The sequence below is a fragment of the Sciurus vulgaris genome (assembly GCF_902686455.1).
Source record: "Sciurus vulgaris genome assembly, chromosome: 3".
NCBI lineage: Eukaryota > Metazoa > Chordata > Mammalia > Rodentia > Sciuridae > Sciurus > Sciurus vulgaris.
In genome coordinates, this window is record NC_136463.1 from 3,159,239 (window position 1) to 3,177,867 (window position 18,629).

The 18,629-nt window shown below is 57.2% G+C and overlaps 2 protein-coding genes across 10 annotated transcripts in view; one reads left to right on the top strand and one right to left on the bottom strand.

Annotated features, from left to right (window-relative positions):
- The window catches only part of RBFOX3 (RNA binding fox-1 homolog 3), a 395,456-nt gene extending 391,675 nt beyond the window's left edge, over positions 1-3,781 (top strand). For 7 of the 8 annotated variants that reach the window (XM_079131106.1, XM_079131104.1, XM_079131105.1 and 4 more), the window contains one exon: positions 774-2,310. In XM_079131106.1, coding sequence (XP_078987232.1) covers positions 774-818 — 45 coding nt within the window. In that variant the 3' untranslated portion in view covers positions 819-2,310. The other variant, XM_079131103.1, reaches the window with a different exon arrangement.
- A 144-nt stretch (positions 3,782-3,925) lies between these two features.
- On the bottom strand, positions 3,926-15,568 carry ENGASE (endo-beta-N-acetylglucosaminidase). Of its 2 annotated transcripts, none has more exons than XM_079131096.1 (14): positions 15,311-15,568; positions 13,772-13,842; positions 13,419-13,620; positions 12,442-12,590; positions 11,833-11,990; positions 10,960-11,108; positions 10,482-10,647; positions 9,608-9,711; positions 9,147-9,255; positions 8,801-8,991; positions 7,791-7,939; positions 7,193-7,298; positions 6,746-6,860; positions 3,926-6,627 (listed from the first exon to the last, which is right to left on the bottom strand). In XM_079131096.1, exons 1-14 carry the CDS (start codon positions 15,436-15,438, stop codon positions 6,211-6,213), a joined length of 2,214 nt encoding a protein of 737 aa, XP_078987222.1. In that variant the 5' UTR covers positions 15,439-15,568; the 3' UTR covers positions 3,926-6,210. The 2 variants fall into 2 exon arrangements, with proteins under 2 accessions (XP_078987222.1, XP_078987221.1); XM_079131095.1 differs by having other exon boundaries at positions 7,193-7,301.
- Positions 15,569-18,629: the final 3,061 nt, after the last annotated feature.

Below are 18,629 nucleotides of genomic sequence, written 5' to 3' on the forward strand. Positions count from 1 at the left end.
AGTTTTTGTTTTGTCTTTTTAAAAAATTTTAACAAACCTCAGACATCTGAGCAGCCAAGGAAGGCAGGCTCTGGAGGGGCTGCCCGGGCCCCTGGACAAGGCCCAGCCTGTGGCCGCAGCCCTGGGCTGCCGGCGCAGCGGGCCCTCGGCGCAGCCCTTAGCTAAATGCGTTCACTAATTCTCAGAGGGCTCTTCTTGTGTTTTCACTTTTTACTTCTGAGATTTTCTACTTTTCTCCCAGTTTTTCTTCTCTCATATTTGCCGTTTTCTTCCCTTTTCTGGCAAAACTGGTGGGTGGGGTGGGGGGGCCTGGGAGAGCAAGGGCAGGAGCCCCCAAGACCAGTCCTCCCTGGCAGGACACAGCACAGCCCAGCAGACCCCCATGACCTTGCCAGCCCCCAGAGACCCTCTGGAGCTGGGCCAGCAGGAAACCCAGTCTGGAGCCCTGAGAAATGGGGTCACGTGGGACCTCCCTCTGCCTTGGGACAAGGAGGTGCCAGAGAAGCGGCCCAGAAGTGGTTCAGAAGTGTGAGCCTGGAGCACCCCTCCTGGCCCCAGCCACCACCACCCAGGACCTGGCCCCTGGCCCCTGGCCCCGGCCCCCTGTTGCCATGACAACCCAACACCCACTCTTCCCAAGGAAAACTCAAAGGGGGAAGGAAAATGGGATTTAGCGACTTCTCTTTTTGTTTTTCCTTATTTTTTTCTTTTTGCTTTTTCTCCCCTTACCAAAAGACGGTACTGATTGGTGTTTTTCATCTTTGATGTTGCAGGCTAGCCTCTGCCGAGGAGGGTACAGCCGCTTCACCCCCTACTAGCAAGAGACCCGCCCCTAGCAGCATTCACACTACTGCCTATTCCAAACCAAACCCTACAGCCCACACACCAGGCACAGCCACCAGGAGGACAGTGCGCCCCTCCCGGTCAGCGACCGCGCCGCTGGCCCTCCGCGACTCTAAAGCCCATAGATTTTACCTCCAGCCAGCTGGGCTCCCCACCCCGCCCATGACGGTGTGTGTGTCTTTGACCTGGTTTTCCGTATGTCTGAACCTTGGTTCCTATCTTGACTTTGTTGATGTTGTGCTGCCCAAGCCACTGCAGGTACAGTATGCACACGGCGGGGGCCAGGCTGGGGAGCACAGGCAGCCCCCCACCACTAGCAGTAGCACCCCAGGACTGCTCTGGCAGCCCCTCTGCACAGAGCTCCAGACACACCGGGTCAGGCCTCCCCGCAGCTGCCAAGCCAGCCCCCTGCACAGCCAGCCTCCCCCAGGCTCTCCCGGCTCCTGCCGCCTACACCCTCCCTGCCCCCACTCAGCTGAAGCTGATGTTTCTAATTGAATTTTTAATGATGACATCGTCACAAGCACATTGCTCCGTGTGCAGGCTACCTACACCACACCACACCCCGGGACTCCTCAGTGCTGCCCTGAGGAATGGAAATGTAGAGTACTGTCCCCACCCCCAGGCCCAGGGCCGCCTTCCAGCTGAGCCCCGGAGGCCTCCAGGCCTGTGCCTGGGATAGAGCAGGTCCCCTGCCCTGCTCCATAGGTGGCACTTTAGCACTCTAGTGGGCCAGTCAGCTGGCTCTGAGTGTCTGTCCCTGAGCTGCGGCACCATCCGCAGGCCCCAACGTGCTCTTGTATCAGGGTCCATCCAGAGGGGGGAGGTCCCCACCAGAGTCAGGCAAGGAGCACAGTGGTGCCCCTCCACAGGCCTCCCGGCCACACCAGCTCACTAGGACTGTGTGCATGGCTCTGTGGCCTGTAGGGACCCATCTCGCCCCCTGCGGGGAATCCTGGGGATGCAGGCTGGGCCTGGGGTCAGGCAGAGAGAGCCTAGGGAGCTGGGTAGAGGTGGCCCAGACAGGAGAGGGCCGTGCCAGGCATTGGCCCCAGGGCACGTGTCTGCACCTCCCAGGAGGGAGCAGCGCCTCCTTCTGGACATGCTGGGCTGCAGGGCTGCCAGGCTGCGGGGCTCACCTGGCCCTCTCCGAGGGGCACCCTGCCCCACTCTCCTCCCACTCTGCCTTCCCACCCAGCCCTTGCGCTGCCTCCCCCGCTCCATCACACCTGCTGTGGCCAGTGCCCTGCCTGGCAGCCAGGCCTGGCCTGGGCCTCCGAGTCATAGATCCCAGGCTGCGCCTCCCCTCCCACAGCCCTGTCCTGGTCCCTGCACACCCACCAGCAGCCCGCCCCGCCCCAGGAGAAGCCTGCTTAGGTCTAGCGTGCAGGAGGGTGGGGGCTGGGCGGGTGCTGGGCCTCCAGCCTGGCTGCTCCTGAGAAACCCAAGTGCCGCCTTTCTGTTTCTGTTGTAGTGAAACCTCCACCGTTTCCTTCTCGGACCATGAAGGGCAAAAACAAAAAAACAAAAAAAATCACAAAACAAAAAACAAAACAAAAAAAGATGTTAAGATCCAAGCAACAAAAAAACCAACCAAACCCAGAGGCATCCAGCCGAGTCCAAGTCCTCGTCTGTCGCACACCGCACCGAGGGAGCACGGCCCGCGGGGGCACGTGGAGAGCGGCCCTGCCCGGCTGGCAGCGCTGTGGGGACGCGCCCTTCCCGGCGGGCGCAGTGGGAGAGCTGGAGGGGAAGGGGTCTGATGGCGGCCCCGGGGGCTCTAGCCAGTCTTCCTTCCCCGGCTCCTGCTCCCCAGGCAGTGGGCTCAGCGGTGGAGCAGGCCTGGCCTGAGCAGGAAGAGCAGCCAGCAGGACGCGACCTGTGGCCAGCTGTGCCCTGGAGAGGCTGGGTGCGGTGCAGGGAGGGGCCGGTGGCTTGTCATCCCTGGGGCTCCAGCATGGCCCCACCGCCTGCGTTGCTCCCCTCAGGCCCTGCGGTGCATCCGTGTCCTTAGCCGTCCAACCAGCAGCCCTGGGGTCCAACTCGAACGCAAAGGGCTGATGTGGCTCCAGAACTCTGGGGTGCCCCCCCATGTGAGAGCGCTTCCAGCCGCAGAGCAGAGCAGAGCAGGGGAAGCTGGCCAGCCAGGAGCCACTCCGCAGTGTGGACTGGTGGGCCCTGAGGCAAAGCACTGGCACCTAGTGGCCATCTCTGTCCCTTCTTGGAGGGGGCAGGCCCAGGCCTGTGGGACTGAGGCCAACCTAGGATGCCTGTTGGAACCCAGCCCTCCCTACATCCTCCCCTGCTAGGAAGTTGAGGGGCCAGGGCAGGCCAGCACCCAGCTGTGCCTCGAGGTTGGGAGTCACGGAGCTAGGTGCTAGGGTACGATGGACAAGCCCACAGAAGAGGGAGGGATGTGGGAGGCCTGAGCTGGCCCTGCACAGGGAGGCCAGCTGGGCCACAGCCCCTCCATGCTCCTGGCAGGCGTGGAATGGGAGGCAGGTGGTGGAGAGAGCAGGTGACAGGTGGCAGCAAGGAGCCCCAGCAAGGCAGGGATGGCTGGAGTAGGGAAGCAGCAAAAAATCACACATGGGCTCCCCACGCGGCTCCACTGTCTCATGAAACTTCAAAAATAAAGATGACACCTCACTTTCTATTCAGCGTCAGTACCGAAGCTCTGGGACGGACCCTCCTTTTCTATTCCCGTTGTGCACAGCCCGCCCTCGGCTCCGCCCTCCGCAGAGCCCCCGTCCTCGGCTGTTCTGGACCCTTTTCTCGCAGCAGCTCAGACCCCCTCGCCCCAGGCCCCCACCCCAGGCCTGCAGCCGAGCCCCAGGCTTCCTTTCTTACCATTCTGTATGCTTCCAAGGTGTGACCATTCAGATTAACAGTATTATTATTATTAAGATTATTAATAAAGATTTCTTTCTGCAAGCCAGGACAGCTCTTTCTGATTTGGCAGCTTGGAGCACAGGGTGGGGGCACACAGGACTGGGTGCAGGCTGCACCCAGAATAGGCACTTTTCCCCACCAGGAGGCAATAAGGAGGGGAAAGACCCTCTGGGCAAGGATTTTAAAGTCCCAACCCTGTTCTCCAGGCTGTCCATCTGCATCCTAACAGGGACAGACTGGACAGGGAAAGGCCTCCCACAGGTGCCAGGGGAGGGTGGAGTGGTCTCCTCTCTCCTGGGCCAGCATGACCTTACTGGGGCGGAATGCAGCCTAGAGATGGGAGGGTCAGGCTGGGCACACCTGCAGCTGTGGCGGTCAGCTGATGCAGGGAGGCAGAGCTGGGGGCGGACACAGGGCCACTGCAAAGGCATCTGCAGCTGACGACCCGGCAGGACTCCGGAGAATCCAGCCTCCCTGGCGTGGTCAGCCCTGCACTGTGGCCCCTGGGAGCGGCCACCCTTCTCCAGCCCCCAGGCTCTGAGCCCCCACTCCTGCAAGGGCGGTCGAAGGCCGGCGAGAATGGAGAATGGAAGGGAAGCTGCAGAATCCAAACCAGGAGCTTACGCGCCATGGGCTGGAGCCAGGGAAGGAGCCAGATCTCACCACAACACGATTTCTCATTTTTCATCACATTGGATAATTTATTTCAGAGTGATTACACCCACCAGAGGGGCCTGGGCTTAAATGCCGGTAGATTAATTTTCCTGCATAGAGGTCCGTCTTGTCAGGACCCGGACGGTGCTCCTGGGGAGTGGGGTTGCGTGGTTCTGCCACGTGCCATGCTCTGCTAACCCCCTCACTTCTAATTGCTTGCTCACCAGACTGTGAGAAAATAATTGCCACTATAAATTTTCCCTTCTTCTCCACATAAAATATTTGGAGGAACCAGCACTTTAAAAGAAGCCAGACCTCAGGAAATGAGGGAAGCAGGGCACTAATGCTGCTGGGCTTCAGGCAGCTGGCCTGCCCTGCACCCACTGACTCCTCCTCTGGGCACAGAGGCTGAGGCCAGGTCCCCTGGGGGCAAAATGGGGGAACTGAATTGCTCCAGGGCCCTGGCGAAACTGCAGGTCCACAGCAGAGAAAGTGGAGAACAGAGCGCAGGGTGGCTGGGGCAGCAGCAGCCTGGTGCCCTGTCCCCAGAACAGTCCACCCAAGCAGTCCAGAACACAGGAGGGCCAGTGCTGTTGACCTCAGTTTTGGATCTGTCAGCAGAGACTTGGCCCTGCCCAGAGTCCTGGGCGCTCACTTGTCCATGTGACAGCTGGTTGGCCCTTGGGAGACGTGGAAGAACCTTCCTAGTCAAGAAGGAGCACTGAACTCTGCTCCCCTCCAGAGAGGCGCAGAGGACCAAGGAACACAGGGAGGGGCAGGGGCGGAGCTTAGCCGCTGCAGGAGAGCACTGCCCGCCAGCTCTTAGCCTGCTGTGGAGGACCCAGTCAGCCAGTCCCTACCCCTGCCACCTGGCACCTCCCCCCTTACTACAGGGAAAAGTCCTCAGACCCCCACCCCAGGTAAGACCTCCCAGCTGGGCTCAGCGTCCCTGTCCCCAGCGCCACATCTGGGAACACAGGAGGAGGACAGGGGCGGGGGAGGTGAACCCCACCAGTGGCCCTATGCAACCTGGGGTGACGCCCCTGAGAACCTCTGACCCCGTCCACAGTCACAGCAGACTCCAGGCAGGCATGGGAAGTAGAGTGCAGATAGTGCTGCACCATGGAGCCCAGAGACAGTGTCAACCGGCCACAGCTGCCAGGCAGGGGAAGGCGGAGAGCAGAGGGCACGGGCCTGGCAGGTGCCCCAGCCACACTGCCCAGGCACAGGCTCCCTGAGACCGGTCGCCTGGAAGAGATGCCACAGAGCCAAGGCCTGCTGGCTGCAGCAGTGGTCTGGTCAGTGGTAGCCAACCTTCCCCAGCTGGGGGTGTGACACAGAGCCAGCCAGCCCTGAGCTCCGTTCCCCAGGACCCTGCAGGCACCCCTCATTCCTGCCCCCATCCTGAGGGCCACCTCAGAAGACCTCAGCCAAGCCCCTTGCTCTGCTCCAGATCCCCCCGCCACAATTTCCGTTGGATCTTCAGGAACAAAAGTTCACTGTTCTCAGCATAAAAGCCTTTCAGTCTGTTAGGAAATACCCTTTATGGAACTTTCTAGCAAAACCCCCAAATCCTTTCCTTTTACCCTGGGAACCACACACTGTGGAGAGGGGTCCCACAAACGGCAGGCCTGGCTATGAACTGAAGACCAGCAGTCAGCAAGCTGCTTCCTGTAACTGATGCCCACACCGAAAAGCCACAGCCAAAGTCGGGAGCAGCCTTCCCAGGACCTGCCCTTACTCAGCGGGGCCCCAGTGCCGCCCTTGGCAGTCATCGAAAGACACTGGCATCTTGAGTGAGGAGTTCTGCCTTGGGCTGGCTCACGCTGGGGCAGAATAGAGCAGGGCCGCCCTGCCCCACTCTGCCTGAGGCACCAGGAAGCCCTCCCTGGGGACAGGCTCCACCAGGAACTCCACACGGCCATCCCGGCCAGGCCCAGCAGCCTCCACCACCAAGTCCACCACCCGGTACTGGTTGGCAAAAGCCAGGCCCAGGAACATGGGCTTCTCTGGCCCTGGAGGCTCCCTGCTGGGAGAGTCACTTCTCGTCCCTCTCCAGCAGTGGACTCGGAAGCAGCGCACCTGGAGGAGGAGGTAGGACCAGTGCAGAATGCAGCTGAGCCTGAGCAGGGCTGGGTGGCTCTGTGGCTCAGAGGGAGGCCGCTGCCAACGGACCTGGGAGACAGCCACATCCTGCACGCGGGGCAGAGGGGCCAGTAGGCTATCGGCATCCACCACCTGGCAGAAGAGAAGGCTTTCGGCCGGGCCCCAGGAGGTGGAGGTGCCCTTCCCACTCCCTGCAGGACCCCTCCACAGACAGGGCAGACTCCTCGGCCGGCCCCTCCTGGATGTGCACCTGGATCTCGCCAAGGCGGCATGTGAAGCTCTCCTCCTCCCGGCTCCCTGGAGGGCGTGAGAAGCTCACGAAGAGGTCCCGCAGGAGGCACCCGCGCAGGCTCACCTCGTAGCAGCTGGGGAAAGTGCATGGGCTGGTCAGGCTCACTGGGCACAGCGGCTCCCAGGCCAGCTCTGCAAAGGCTCAAGCCATAAAAGGGAGAAGCGCCTGGGGTGTACTCCAGGTTGTGGGGACCCTGGGTCTAAGGCAGGTCCCTGCAATGACCTTGAATGCTCCCAGCAAGTGTCCTGGGCTTGTGTCTTGGAGCTGCCCCAAACCCAGAGGACCAGTCCAAGGTCTTCCCACCCCTCTAGTCCTCGAGATTCTTACTGGGGGACCATGACCTCTCAAGTACCCTCATGTGTAGCCACCCCCTCTTGTGGTCTAGCACAAAGTAGAGGGACTCACCGCTGGATCCAGCCCCCACTGAGCAGCTGGCCGCAGCGGCCTGCCCATCTGGCCAGCTTGGCTGGGGGTACCTGGAGGGGTCGGAGGCTCTGCCTGGAACCTGCTTCTGCTGGAGGAGGAGGCATGGGTTTGAGAAAGAGGACTCCCAAAGGAAAACAGGGCAGGGGAGACAGGAGGGAGAAAGATACCCACTTGGCAGGGGAGACCCTAGGCCAGATAAGACTCCCCGGTGGTGCAGACCTGGGACCACCAGGAAGGGCTCTGGAGAAGAACACATGAGATGCCTGCCTGGGCTGGGGGTCTCACTCATCCTGGCTTCTCCCCATGTGCCAGCTCCCCAACTCGTGCACAGGCCCCTCCCAATGCCTCAGCCAGCAGGAGGCCAAAGTCCACCCAGCCAGGAGTCTGCTGCTGCTGCCCAAGGCTCAGGTTATGGCTCGGAAATGAGTCCTCCATATCTAAGCTGCCCCAGCTGCAGCAAAGGCAGGACTCGCCCGACACCCCCACCCCAGCTCCTCCCCTCCACCATGGGCCTTTCTAGACCCCCTCTCCTGGGATCGCCCCAGCAAGGAGAAGCAATGGGCACCCAGCTCCTCACCACTCAACACTGAGATGCTGCCAATGTGACAGGTGCCAGCATCCCCCGTAGTGAGCTCCAAAGCAACACTGACGTCCGAGGACCCTTCAAGCTTATACACCAAGGACAGAAATATTCTGGGAGGCACTGGGATCTGCAGGGAAAACAACCTGAAAGAGAAAGACCCTGTGAGAATGGAAGAGGAGTTCTGCTGGGAGCTGGAGAAGCCATGGCATCCACCCGGAAGCGGGAGTCCCGTCAGCAAGCCCTGCACTTGGGTCCTGCCGCCACTAGGGGGCAGTCTTCCTCATGGTCGGATTCTCTTGTGGGCTGAGAAGTCCTGGTTTTGAACTGCTCTCGACTCCACGGGCCTGAGCTCAACAGTCATACACGGATGAAGAAAGAAGGTGGTTTCCAGTGCGGAGGGGGAGGGGGGCTGCTGGGGGTTGTCCTACAAGATGGCACAGCCCTGGAGATTTCCTGCGCAACAACATGCACACGCTGTTGCTGCTGTACAGAGTTCAATGTGAATGGCTGAGAAGGCTTCAAGCTATGTGTTCTGGACTACAGTGTGTGTGTGTGGCACTGGGACTGAACCCAGGGGTGCTGTACCACTGAGCTACCTCCCCAGCCTGGGACTGAACCTAGGGGTGCTCTACCACGAGCTACCTCCCCAGCCCTTTTTATTTTTTATTTTGCGACAGGGCCTCACTAAGTTGCTGAAGCAAGCCTGAACTTGTGAGCCTCCTGCCTCAGCCTCCTGAGTTGCTGGGATTACGTGTATACCTTCACACCCAGCTTAATTTTTATTTCGAGACAGATTCTCGCCAAGTTGCCGAGGCTGACTTCACACCTGCGATCTCCTTTCTTAGCCTCCCAATTGACCGTGATAAAAAAAAAAAAAAAAAAACAACCAAAAAAAAAACTAGGCCTGTCCTCTGCCCTCACCCTGGCCTACACTGCCCCACTGTTTGTTGATCGGCACACAAAACGACGCTGATGGCCCACCACCGCGCACCTCATTCACCCACCTCACAGCCACATTGCCAACCTCAGGTGGAATCACGCCCCGCAGGAGCAGGGAGCTGCCCCCATGCCAGGCATCTGCCAGGCAGCAGTGCATCTTCAGCCAGCCTCGGCCAGCCCCGGGCAGCGTGTGCTCACCAAACAGGGGCTGTGTCTCCTGGGCACTCGGGTGGTACCAGGGCCCCACAGCCTGCTCCTGCAGGAAGGGCAGAGCAGGGACGGAGAGGAGGGTGCACGGGGTGTGGGCAGGCAGCCATTCGCACTCCAGCTCACCCCACAGCTCCCTACTGCCCCAGCTGGGCCCGAGGAGACCCTCCCCACAGTGTCCACCCAGCACGGTCACCGGCATACCTGACCATAGCAGACTCTTCGTGTCCCCATGCCCAGGCAGAAAGATGTGACAAAGGGCAGGGAGCAGATGCTATGTGTGGGCAGGAAGCGCTGCAGCAGACTCCAGAACCTACCGAGACACCAGGGAGACCCTCGGTTCAATTAAGGGCCTTGCAACATCCCTCAAGCCCCTGGCTGAGCTTCAAGGTTCTCCCACAAATTCCAAGACAGGCCTCGGAGGACAACTGCAGCTCCCCAGCCAAGGACAAGCCAGAGGGATGCATCTGCAGGAAGTGGCCACCAGGGCTCCCCAGTCTTGGGTTCCCCAGGCCAGCTGGTCTGCAGGAGCCTTCCCAGGAGGCAGCCAGGGTAGGGTAAGTCCCCTGGTATCCTGTAGCCACCCAAGGGCAGGACACCTGAAGAACACCTAGATGTGTCCCGCCTGCCAGCCCATTAGAAGCCCTGGGGGGATGGGGGCTCACTTGTCCTGGTTCTGGAAGAAATCACTCTTCTCCAGACACTCGTATACCCAGCCAGGGGCAAACAGAGCCGCTGAGAAGCCATGTTTTCGGATCAGCTCCAGTGACTGAGGGGACAGAAGTGAGAGACTGGGACCTGAGAATCCAGACAACCTGTTGGGCATCAGGTCACATGGGCAGTTCTCTAGAGGCCACAACCCTCCCTCCTAATGCTGCTTGGGGCTCTGGGGTTTCATCCCTGGGTCCACCAGGGCGCTGGGCGGCAGTGTGCTCGCCTCCTCCCTCGCCCACTTCCCCCTCACCGCCTGACCAGAGCTGCACGGGGAGACTCTCCAGCTCTGGGATCTGTTCATCTGAAGCTCGCTTCACACCTGAGCATCCCCAGGGCCAAGAAGACCACCGTGCCCGCCCCCTTCCCTGCTGCTGGCACAGCTTGCCTTGCCAGGAAATCCCACTCAGCATCACACAGCAGCTCCCAAACCGCAGAGCTTCGCCTCGGTCCTGGACACCTGAGCTGCCACAGGAAGCACTGCAGCCCCTCTGTGCTCCCTATATCTACCTAGGGAGGGGAAAGGCTGTGGGCCAACCCTCAGACACGTGATCCCGAAAGGAGGTCCGGGCTGGCGAGAGCCCAGGTGAGTCTGGGACAGGGGGCTTCCGCCCATTGACACCCACGCAAAACCTCACTGACTGCTCTGGCTGGGACAGCTCAGTCTCAGGGAAGGTGCCGACATTCCTCAGTGCCTCAGTTTCCCCCACTCTGGGAAGAATCAACTGCCATTGTGCTTTCCCTTGAAGAACAGATTAGGTTAGAGGGTCCACAGGAAGGGGAGGTCCAGGAAGGGCATGCAGGCCTCTGGCAAAGGCCACCACCCACCTTGTCTGTGTCAAATCGACCTCCGACCACGTTTCCCCGAGCAAACACATCCACTCCCACGTACACATCAGCCAGTCGCTCCCCTGCCTGGCCCAGCATCCGCTCCAGGTGTTCTTCTCGCCAGTTGTAGTTGGTGAAGAAGCCGTCACAAGAATCAAAGAAGACCCTGGAGGTGGAAGGGACCTGCTGAGGCCAAGGCCCAAGGGACTGTGCCCGTTGACATCAGCCTGCTCCATGCTGGTGGCCACTCCTTGCTCATGGGCTACCTGTCCAGGCAAGCCCCAAACAGCAGAGCCCAGCCACAGCTGCCACCTGCAGCCCTCAGCACAGCTCCAGGGCAACTGTGTACCGATTTCTTCTGCTGAGCATCAGGGCAGTGCAGGACTGGGGCCCTCCCACTCTGCCCAAAGCAGGCCTGCGCAGGATCCCCGAGGGGCAGACTGCAGCCTATGTGCTCTTGGCACGGCGGCAGACTCACCTGTTGTGCTCATTGAGCTCATCCTGCCATCTGAGCTTCCCATTTTGCATCACACTGTCATACCAGAGCACCAGGCCCCCTGGGACCTGCCAATGGAGCTGAGTGGTCAGGTACCGAAGGAAAGGAGGCATGTTCCTCACAGCAGCCGGCTGGGAGAGAGCAACAGAGGCCAAACCCGGGGGCAGGCCAGGGGTATTTGTCATGGAAGGATTTCATCACAGGGCAGACAGGAGCAAAGAACAGCAAAGATCACTCAAAAAAAGCATGGTCCCAAGGGTGTGGTGATGCAGGCCTATAATCCCACCTACCCAGGAAGCTAAGACAGGAGACACAAGTTCAAGACCAGACTGGGCAACTCAGCAAGACCCAGTCTGCAAATAAAATATAAGGGCTGGGGATGTAGCTCAGTGGTAAAGGTTCCCTGAGTCCAAACAACAGTAGCAGAAAAAGAAAAGAAAAAAAAAAGCCACCATCCCAAAAGCCCCTCAATCTCATAGCCACCAAGAGGAGGATCCAGCCAGATGTACGACTCATTTCTTGATGGACAGGAAGGACAAGGGTCAGAACTCAGGAAGAGACAAATGCAAAGGAAGGGAAGGGAGACCATGGAAGGGAAGCCACAACCAGCCCAAAGCAGAACAGGGCAGTGCGCAGGCCTGGCCACACTAGGGGAGGGAGGAGGGTGCAGCCAGCATGCTCAAGCTCCTAGGGAAGACCCATCTTGTTCCACAGTCATAGAGGTGGCAGTGTTGGCTCTGCCTGACAAGAAATGGCTTCTGCTGCTGTGACCTGGGGCAGGGGCCAAGAGCTGGGGGTGGTGGGGTGAGCGACACACAGGGCTGGGCAGAGGTGCAGGCCGCAGGCCGTACTCACACTCAGAGAGTTTTCTATGTTGATCAGCCAGCCATCGAAATGAAAAAAGTGAGCAATCTGCACCAGCTGATCAGCGACTGCCTGGTAGGAGCGCTCCTCCCCCGCCAGGAAGGCTTCACAGAGCCGGGCCCCGTCGTCCCACTCTGTGATGAAAGTCCCTGTGGGGACACAGAGGGATGAGTCAGGCCTTGCCTTTCACCCAGGGGGGCTGTGACACACTAGCATACGCAGCCCTGGGAAACCTGCTAGACGGTCAGATTCATCCCGTGACTGAGACACTCTGGGGTGGGCCTGGCAGTGTGGTTACACGCACACCAGTACCTGGATTCGGGTCGAAACTGGAGAGGCGCTATCTGACCAGGAGTCAGCCACCCTGTGCTTTCAAGCGAGTGGCACCCACCTGTTTGTTCATCCATTGTCTATAGCCACTTTCATGCTGGCCACCAGCAGTGATCACCTGCCTGCTAAAAACATTAACTATCTGGTCCTCTCCAGAGGTGTGCAAATGCCTGTCCTGGCCATTGAGGTAGCCCCTACTAGCAAGCAGACGAAGCCCCCACCTCTAATTGCTGGGTCACTCAGCATTGTGCTAATATGCCTGGTTCTTACCCAGCACACAGACCCCGTGCCTGTGGGCAGCATTGGTCCAGCCCACAGGGGGGATGGTGACCATGTGGTGGCTGAAGTACACAAAGATGTCAATGTACTGCCAGTGGTAGAAGGAGTAGGGATTCTGCACCGCTGAGCCCTGAATAAACCTGGCAAAGAAACAAAACAAACTCAGGTCCCAGGAGACAGAATGAGGACAGAGCGACCTCAGGGGGAACAGAAAGCAGCCCTAAGCAAGTTTTCTCCTGGGTTCCACTCGGTCAGCATGCACTGAAAGCCTGCTGTGTGCAGCCCGTGCAGGGAGAGCAAGAAGCAGGAACAAGCTGTACTCTTGCTGTCAAGCACAGCCAGGAGGGAAGTGTTTCTGCAGGGTGCAAGGTGTCAGCCAGTCATCTGAGTGGACTGGACATTTCTGGCGCTGTGAGCAGATGAACAAAGGAGCAGAAACAGGCTTTCCATGGTTGTGACTTCCTCTCTAGAGAGGTCAGCAGCACCCTGGGACAGTCTCCCTGCATGTGAAGGTGAGGCTTCATGGCCTGCCTGTCAGGGTACAGGCTAGCTCTACTCAAGCCTTCCTTCCCATCACCACGTCCAAGACTGTTTTATGGACATTTCAGATCTCACCTTGAATGAGACGTGCACAGCTGGGAATGGCGGGGGAGCCTAACTGTGCTGTGCACCAGAAGCCACAGCCAACAGGACAGATCAGGACCAAGTGGGGGGAAGAGCTACAATGGTAAATCCAGTGTGCCAGGCAGGCAGAGGAGCAATCCCTACTGTGCCCCCTCAAATCGACCAGATTTCAAGGAACCAGAAGACTCGAGCTAAAAGAGATCACCCAGCCACAACTCTCCTCTCGCACACAAAGGCCCCCTAAGGCTGGCCTGGTCCAGAGCCCACCTCCTGCATGGTATGCTCCCTCACCCTGGCCCCCGGAGGGTGACCAGCAGTAGGATCAATGTCAAGCTCATCCTCACCTGTCTTCCAGGTACCCGCCCATCATGTCATGGCACAGTAGGGTCCGGGGCCTACGGCTGCTCAGTGGAGGCTGACGACACCCTAAGGGCTCCAGGGCCACATTGAAGCCATCTTCCATGTGGGGCGTCCAGGCCAGGAGTTCCTCCAGTGAAGAAAAGTAAAAGCTGACAGGTTCTGTGGTGTCCTTGTCATAATATCTAACTGGCCGGAGGAGGGAAGCAGTGAGGAATCAATGGAAATTTCTGAATGGTGGAAATGTTTTCATGATGACTGAGAGAACTTAAGGGGGAGTGGTAGAGCCACCCGGTCCAGAGTAATGTGGAAGCATTATTCAGAGCCCAGGTCCTCTTACCTGGCAAAGGATCCGGGGTGAAACTGACCACTTCCCGAAAGACTCCTGCTGCTTCTCGATCCTCTTTGATTCTAGGCAAACAGTCAGTTTAAAAACAAAACAAAACAAAACAAAAACCCTTGTCTAATGGAAGGGTAAAAAAATACTTGGAAGCAAATGTAAGTGTCACCTAGACACAACTTATATTATCTACCACGAGTTGTGGAAACGTGCTTAACCAAAGGCGTTCAGGAGCTCTGACATTTCTAGTCACCTGAAGCAGCAACAGGCCTGGCTTCTGCTTGGACACAGATGCCAAAGATCACGCCTGTGAATAAACACCTCATCCACCAAAACAGCCTAAATACACACCAAAGATCAAGACATCCTTCACAGGTCCACAGGGACAAGGGGTGAGGGCTATTCAAGATAGCAAGCTCATTGTCCTAGAGAGCAAGGGTCAGGCTTCCCCTCAGTGTATTCCACAGAACTAACTCTTTAGCCTTCGTGGATAGATGATGCAGGAAGGAGTGCCTTTGGTACATTAAGATGGAAAGCTCTTATTGAATATAAATCAAATATAAATTAAAGTGTGTACATATACACACATATTAAAAATGTATATTATATGTATGTGTGTGTGTGTGTGTGTGTGTATATATATATATATATATATATATATATATATATATATATATATAAAGACACTGCAGCAGCCACTTAGGGACCACAGGAATCAGAGTCTGAACTCCCTAAACCTTTCAATGCCTGAGGCTGCCCCTCTGTCACCTGGACTGTCACCTGTCATACTCCACGTCCATGAAGACACTTATTGGCAGAGCTCCCTCTGCAGGACATGGAGTCAGAACCTCTGGGAACTGCAGGAGTGGCTGAGAGGTGAAAGTGGAGATGCCAAGGAAAACATTCCTTTTTGAATTTCATTCCCCCAAGTTCCTCTTCAGAGCCCCCTTCCAGGCTGCTTTGTCCACCCTTTGGCTGCGCCCTGAAGGGCGCTCAGAACAATCCCACCTCTATTCCTCCAGCAGGAGGAAAGGGCTTCTCAACTTTCTTCCTATCCAAAAATCTTCCCCACCGGCCAACAGCCATTGGCTGCCCATCTCCAGCCCATCAGCTTCACTGCTTTGGGCTTGAAAACCAAATTGGGACTGTAGCCTCCTCTCAGAGGCCTACTGACCAGGGGCTTGCAAGTGGGGTAACGCCCCACAGGGAACAGAGCCCGGTCCAGCCCTTTTTCTGACCTTTGCCCATTCTGCTCCTCCCTAAGGCCTCAGTTCAAGTGTCACCCCTCCAGAAAGCCAACCCCTTCCACCAGCTGCAACTGCTGGGCCATTGCAAATGCCTCGCGGGAGGTGGGTAGCGGCCGTGGCACCCAGGTCTGAGGAGGGGACGGGCCCTGCCAAAGGGCGCGGTCCTGCGCGTCGCTCGGGGGTCTGTCCCGCGCAGCGGCGGGTCGGCGGTGGGACGCACTGCTGCCCCAGTGGTCAGCAGGGACCTGGGCCCAGGCGCCGCCGCCCCTCCGCCGGACCCCATCGTGCCCACCTCGACCCCGGCCGCCGCCGCCGCCTGGGCGGCCGATCCGGCTCCTTCTGAGCCTTCGCCTCCGGGGCCGACGGCCCCTGCCGCAGCCGCCGCGCCGCGGCCCGGGTCAGCACTGTCGAGGCCTCCATGGTCGGCCGCTCGGGCCGCCGCGACACCGGCTCCAACAGCCAATCGCAGGCCCGGGTCCGCCCCCGTCCCCGCCCTCAGCCAATGGGAAGTACGCCGCGCGGCAGCGCGCTGGAATAGGGCTCCGCGGGACTCCGCGCGCTCCGGCTCCGGGCCGCCGGGCGGGCGGGGATTATGTAGTCCGAGAAGGACTGGAGGCGGGGCCTGCGGGGTGGGCGGGGCCTGGACGAGGGCGGGGCTTAGGCGAGTTTAGAGCCCTCTTGCCGAAGACTTGGAGGTTTCTCCGCGAGTTCCCGCTCCATGTGCACAGCCTCCTCTCTGAGCAAACCGAGGCTTTTCTCAGAGAGATGAAATCTGCCAGAAGTCACAGGGTCAGCAAATGGTGGAAATGAGATTTTATTTCAGTTCTACTAGCCCCTATTAAAAGATAATTCTCAGAAAAAGGTAAAATCCTGATTCTCATTCCATATTAAATACCAACCAGTGCTAAAGATTGTGTTCTACTCAGTAATCGATAAAGGAATGAGACAGAAACCTGTTCAGAAGCACTTGAAAAAGAGTCCGATGACAGTAGTCCAATGGAAAGGAATAGACAAATGTGGAGAGCGGGCTGTGCCCTGCTGAGTGACTGGGACCTGAGAACAGCAGTTTTCAGGCTTGCCTAACCCTGAGTTACTCCATTTTGTAAAGCAGTACTTTGCCTTTTCTGCTGCATTTTGAGTACAGGTGCCAAGGTAGAATGACTCCACACCTTGTTTGTACAAGTTAACACCATCTGCCCAGCACCACCATAAGGCACAAATTGATAAATAACTTGTGCGTGCCAACTTGTCAAACTGAATCAAGGAGCACCTGCACATGAGAGCGTCCAGGTTCACACCAGAGACACCCGACACGGGAGCTTATCAACCTCACCAGATGCAACCTTCTCACCTAAGACCCGTGAAAGGAGAAATACCTTGAGACTGGACACAGCAGCACCCTGGCCCTGTCATCTGGTCACTCATCACAAATCTTGTCCGAGAAATTGCCAGAGCAATGAACCTCTGATGTTCTGTTCCTTCAGGCTTCACATAGCACCTTCTTCAGCCCATGATGACCCACACAGTCCACCCCAAGCTGACACTCTGAAACCTTGACAACTCTGCAGAAGTGGTTCATTGGAATCCTTATCTAATCATCTACAGTGACTCTGATGACTGCATTCACACCTCTGCCTGTGCTTTTGAAACCGCCTCCTGTAAACCTGAGGCTACCTCTTTCTTAGTCTTTGCATGAATATATATATATATGTGTATGTATGTATATAATTGTATGAATATATATATATATCAATGTGTGAAGTATGATGTGTAACTTGAGCATTATAGATATTAGAAATTAAGATTGGCATGGAATAAAAACTTGTGATTGTCTGACTTATGACTATCAGTGGCCCAAGAGTATTCAGTGAATTGCCACCACTGAAAGTGGTATAGCTTGTGGATTTATTGTTATTTAATAAATTCTGACATTGTGGAGAGACACAAACATGTTAGGTCTATGTTCCTGCCATGGCTCACTCACGACAAGTAGAGACAACAGTCCTTTCAGAGGGCGGGGCGGTCTACTGGACAAGGCCATGTGCTTCTCGCAATTCCTGCAACTTAAAGGGAGCCATGGAAAAGATAGTGAGGTGGAAGGGCTGGAATCAGGTCTTTGCAGGGTTTCTATATGCAGAGCACCGACCAAGTCAAACCCCCAAGGGGGGCTCTGCAGGGACCACACCCTCTGTGCCTGCAGGACCAAGAGGAGGCATCTGCTGAAGGCCCTCCACAGGGTCCCGAGCTCAGGAGCTCACTGGAAACAGTGTTCTAAGCAGGGCTGAAGGGGCAAGCCTGCACACTAGGGCCTCCCTTTGCAGCCTGGAGTTTCCAGGGGCCAGGCCTGAAGCTGCTGCCCAAGCCAAGTTAACTTGGCCTATTTATTATTGTTGCAAACGTTGAGCTTTATGAGGCCCCAAGCTTCCATAAATGCCGAGGGTGGGGACAATGACTAAGGTTGTTGAATATGGGCCTTGCTCATGGTGCAGGCCAAGACTAGAGGTGCCTGTGTCTGCCTGGAGCTTATGTTGGCTCCTCACAAGGCTCCTGACTCCTCTGAGGCCTGGCTGGGCCCCCTAAACCTTATATGGTTTCCAGATAAAATACAGAGCACCCAATTAAGTTTGAATTCCAAATAAATGATGGATGGGACATGCTTGTACTAAAAAAAATACCCTTTGTTTACTAAAATTGTTTATCTAAAACACATATCAAACTGGGATCCTGTATATTTATTTGGCAAGTCTAGAAGTTGCTTTGCATTGACACTTTTCTGCCTTGTAACAGCCACCTTGCCCTGCCTTGAACCCCGCTGACATTCCTGGTGGGGTCTCAACTGTCCTGGGTTCTGTCCACACCAGAACAGGAAGCCAGACAGATTTTGGGCAGCTGGGCCTCAGGCCAGTGGATGACCCAGTATGGTATGCCTGACCATACTGGGTCATCCACTTCAGGGAGCAAGTGGTCTTATATCAGCTGTGTTGGCCACCACGGCTGCCCCTCATGTGAGCCCAGAGTGGAAGAACTGGGCTTCTGTCTGCTTGCTTTCTCTCCTCCACCCTCTCTTTGACCCCTCCTGCAGTTCCCAGGAAGAGGGCTCCCCGGTCTTAGCCACTGACATGCTGAGGAATATGGCAGGAGCTGCAAAAGGTTCCAGCATCCCTTCCTCCCCTCGTCCTATAGGACCAGAAGGCCTGCCCTTCAGCCAGCTGAGGGGCTGCCAACGTAAGCACAGCATCCCCAGCAGCCCTCAGAGCTTAGAGAAGCCATGAGAGTAAATCCAAATGACAAAGACGGTGGCAAGGGTAACTCTGGTCGTGCCTGCAAAACAAAGAGGCAAGCCCTTCACTCCTCCTCCCTGCTTCCTGCCAGCTGCCAGGCAGGTGTGCTGATGTGATGGTGGGAACCACAGCAGCCATCTGAGACTGAGGTGGGTCCACGTGTAGAGGGTACAGAGCAGTGACCTGGGGCTCAACAGCCCAGACCAGGGTCTTCCTGGAGTGCTTAATCCAGGCTCTTACAGGAGAGAAATAAATATCTATGTGATTTAACCAATAGGTTTTTAATATCTATTACAGGAGCTGAATCTCGGAGAGGTGAGGCTAACTAAA

Coding starts and splice junctions, on each gene's coding strand:
- ENGASE (XM_079131095.1), bottom strand. CDS start 15,438: ATGGAGGCCTCGACAGTGCTGACCCGGGCCGCGGCGCGGCGGCTGCGG. Junction 8,992..9,146: donor GAAGAGTCTGCTATGGTCAG/GTATGCCGGTGA, acceptor CCCTTCCTGCAG/GAGCAGGCTGTGGGGCCCTG. Junction 7,940..8,800: donor GTTGGCAATGTGGCTGTGAG/GTGGGTGAATGA, acceptor TTTCTCTTTCAG/GTTGTTTTCCCTGCAGATCC.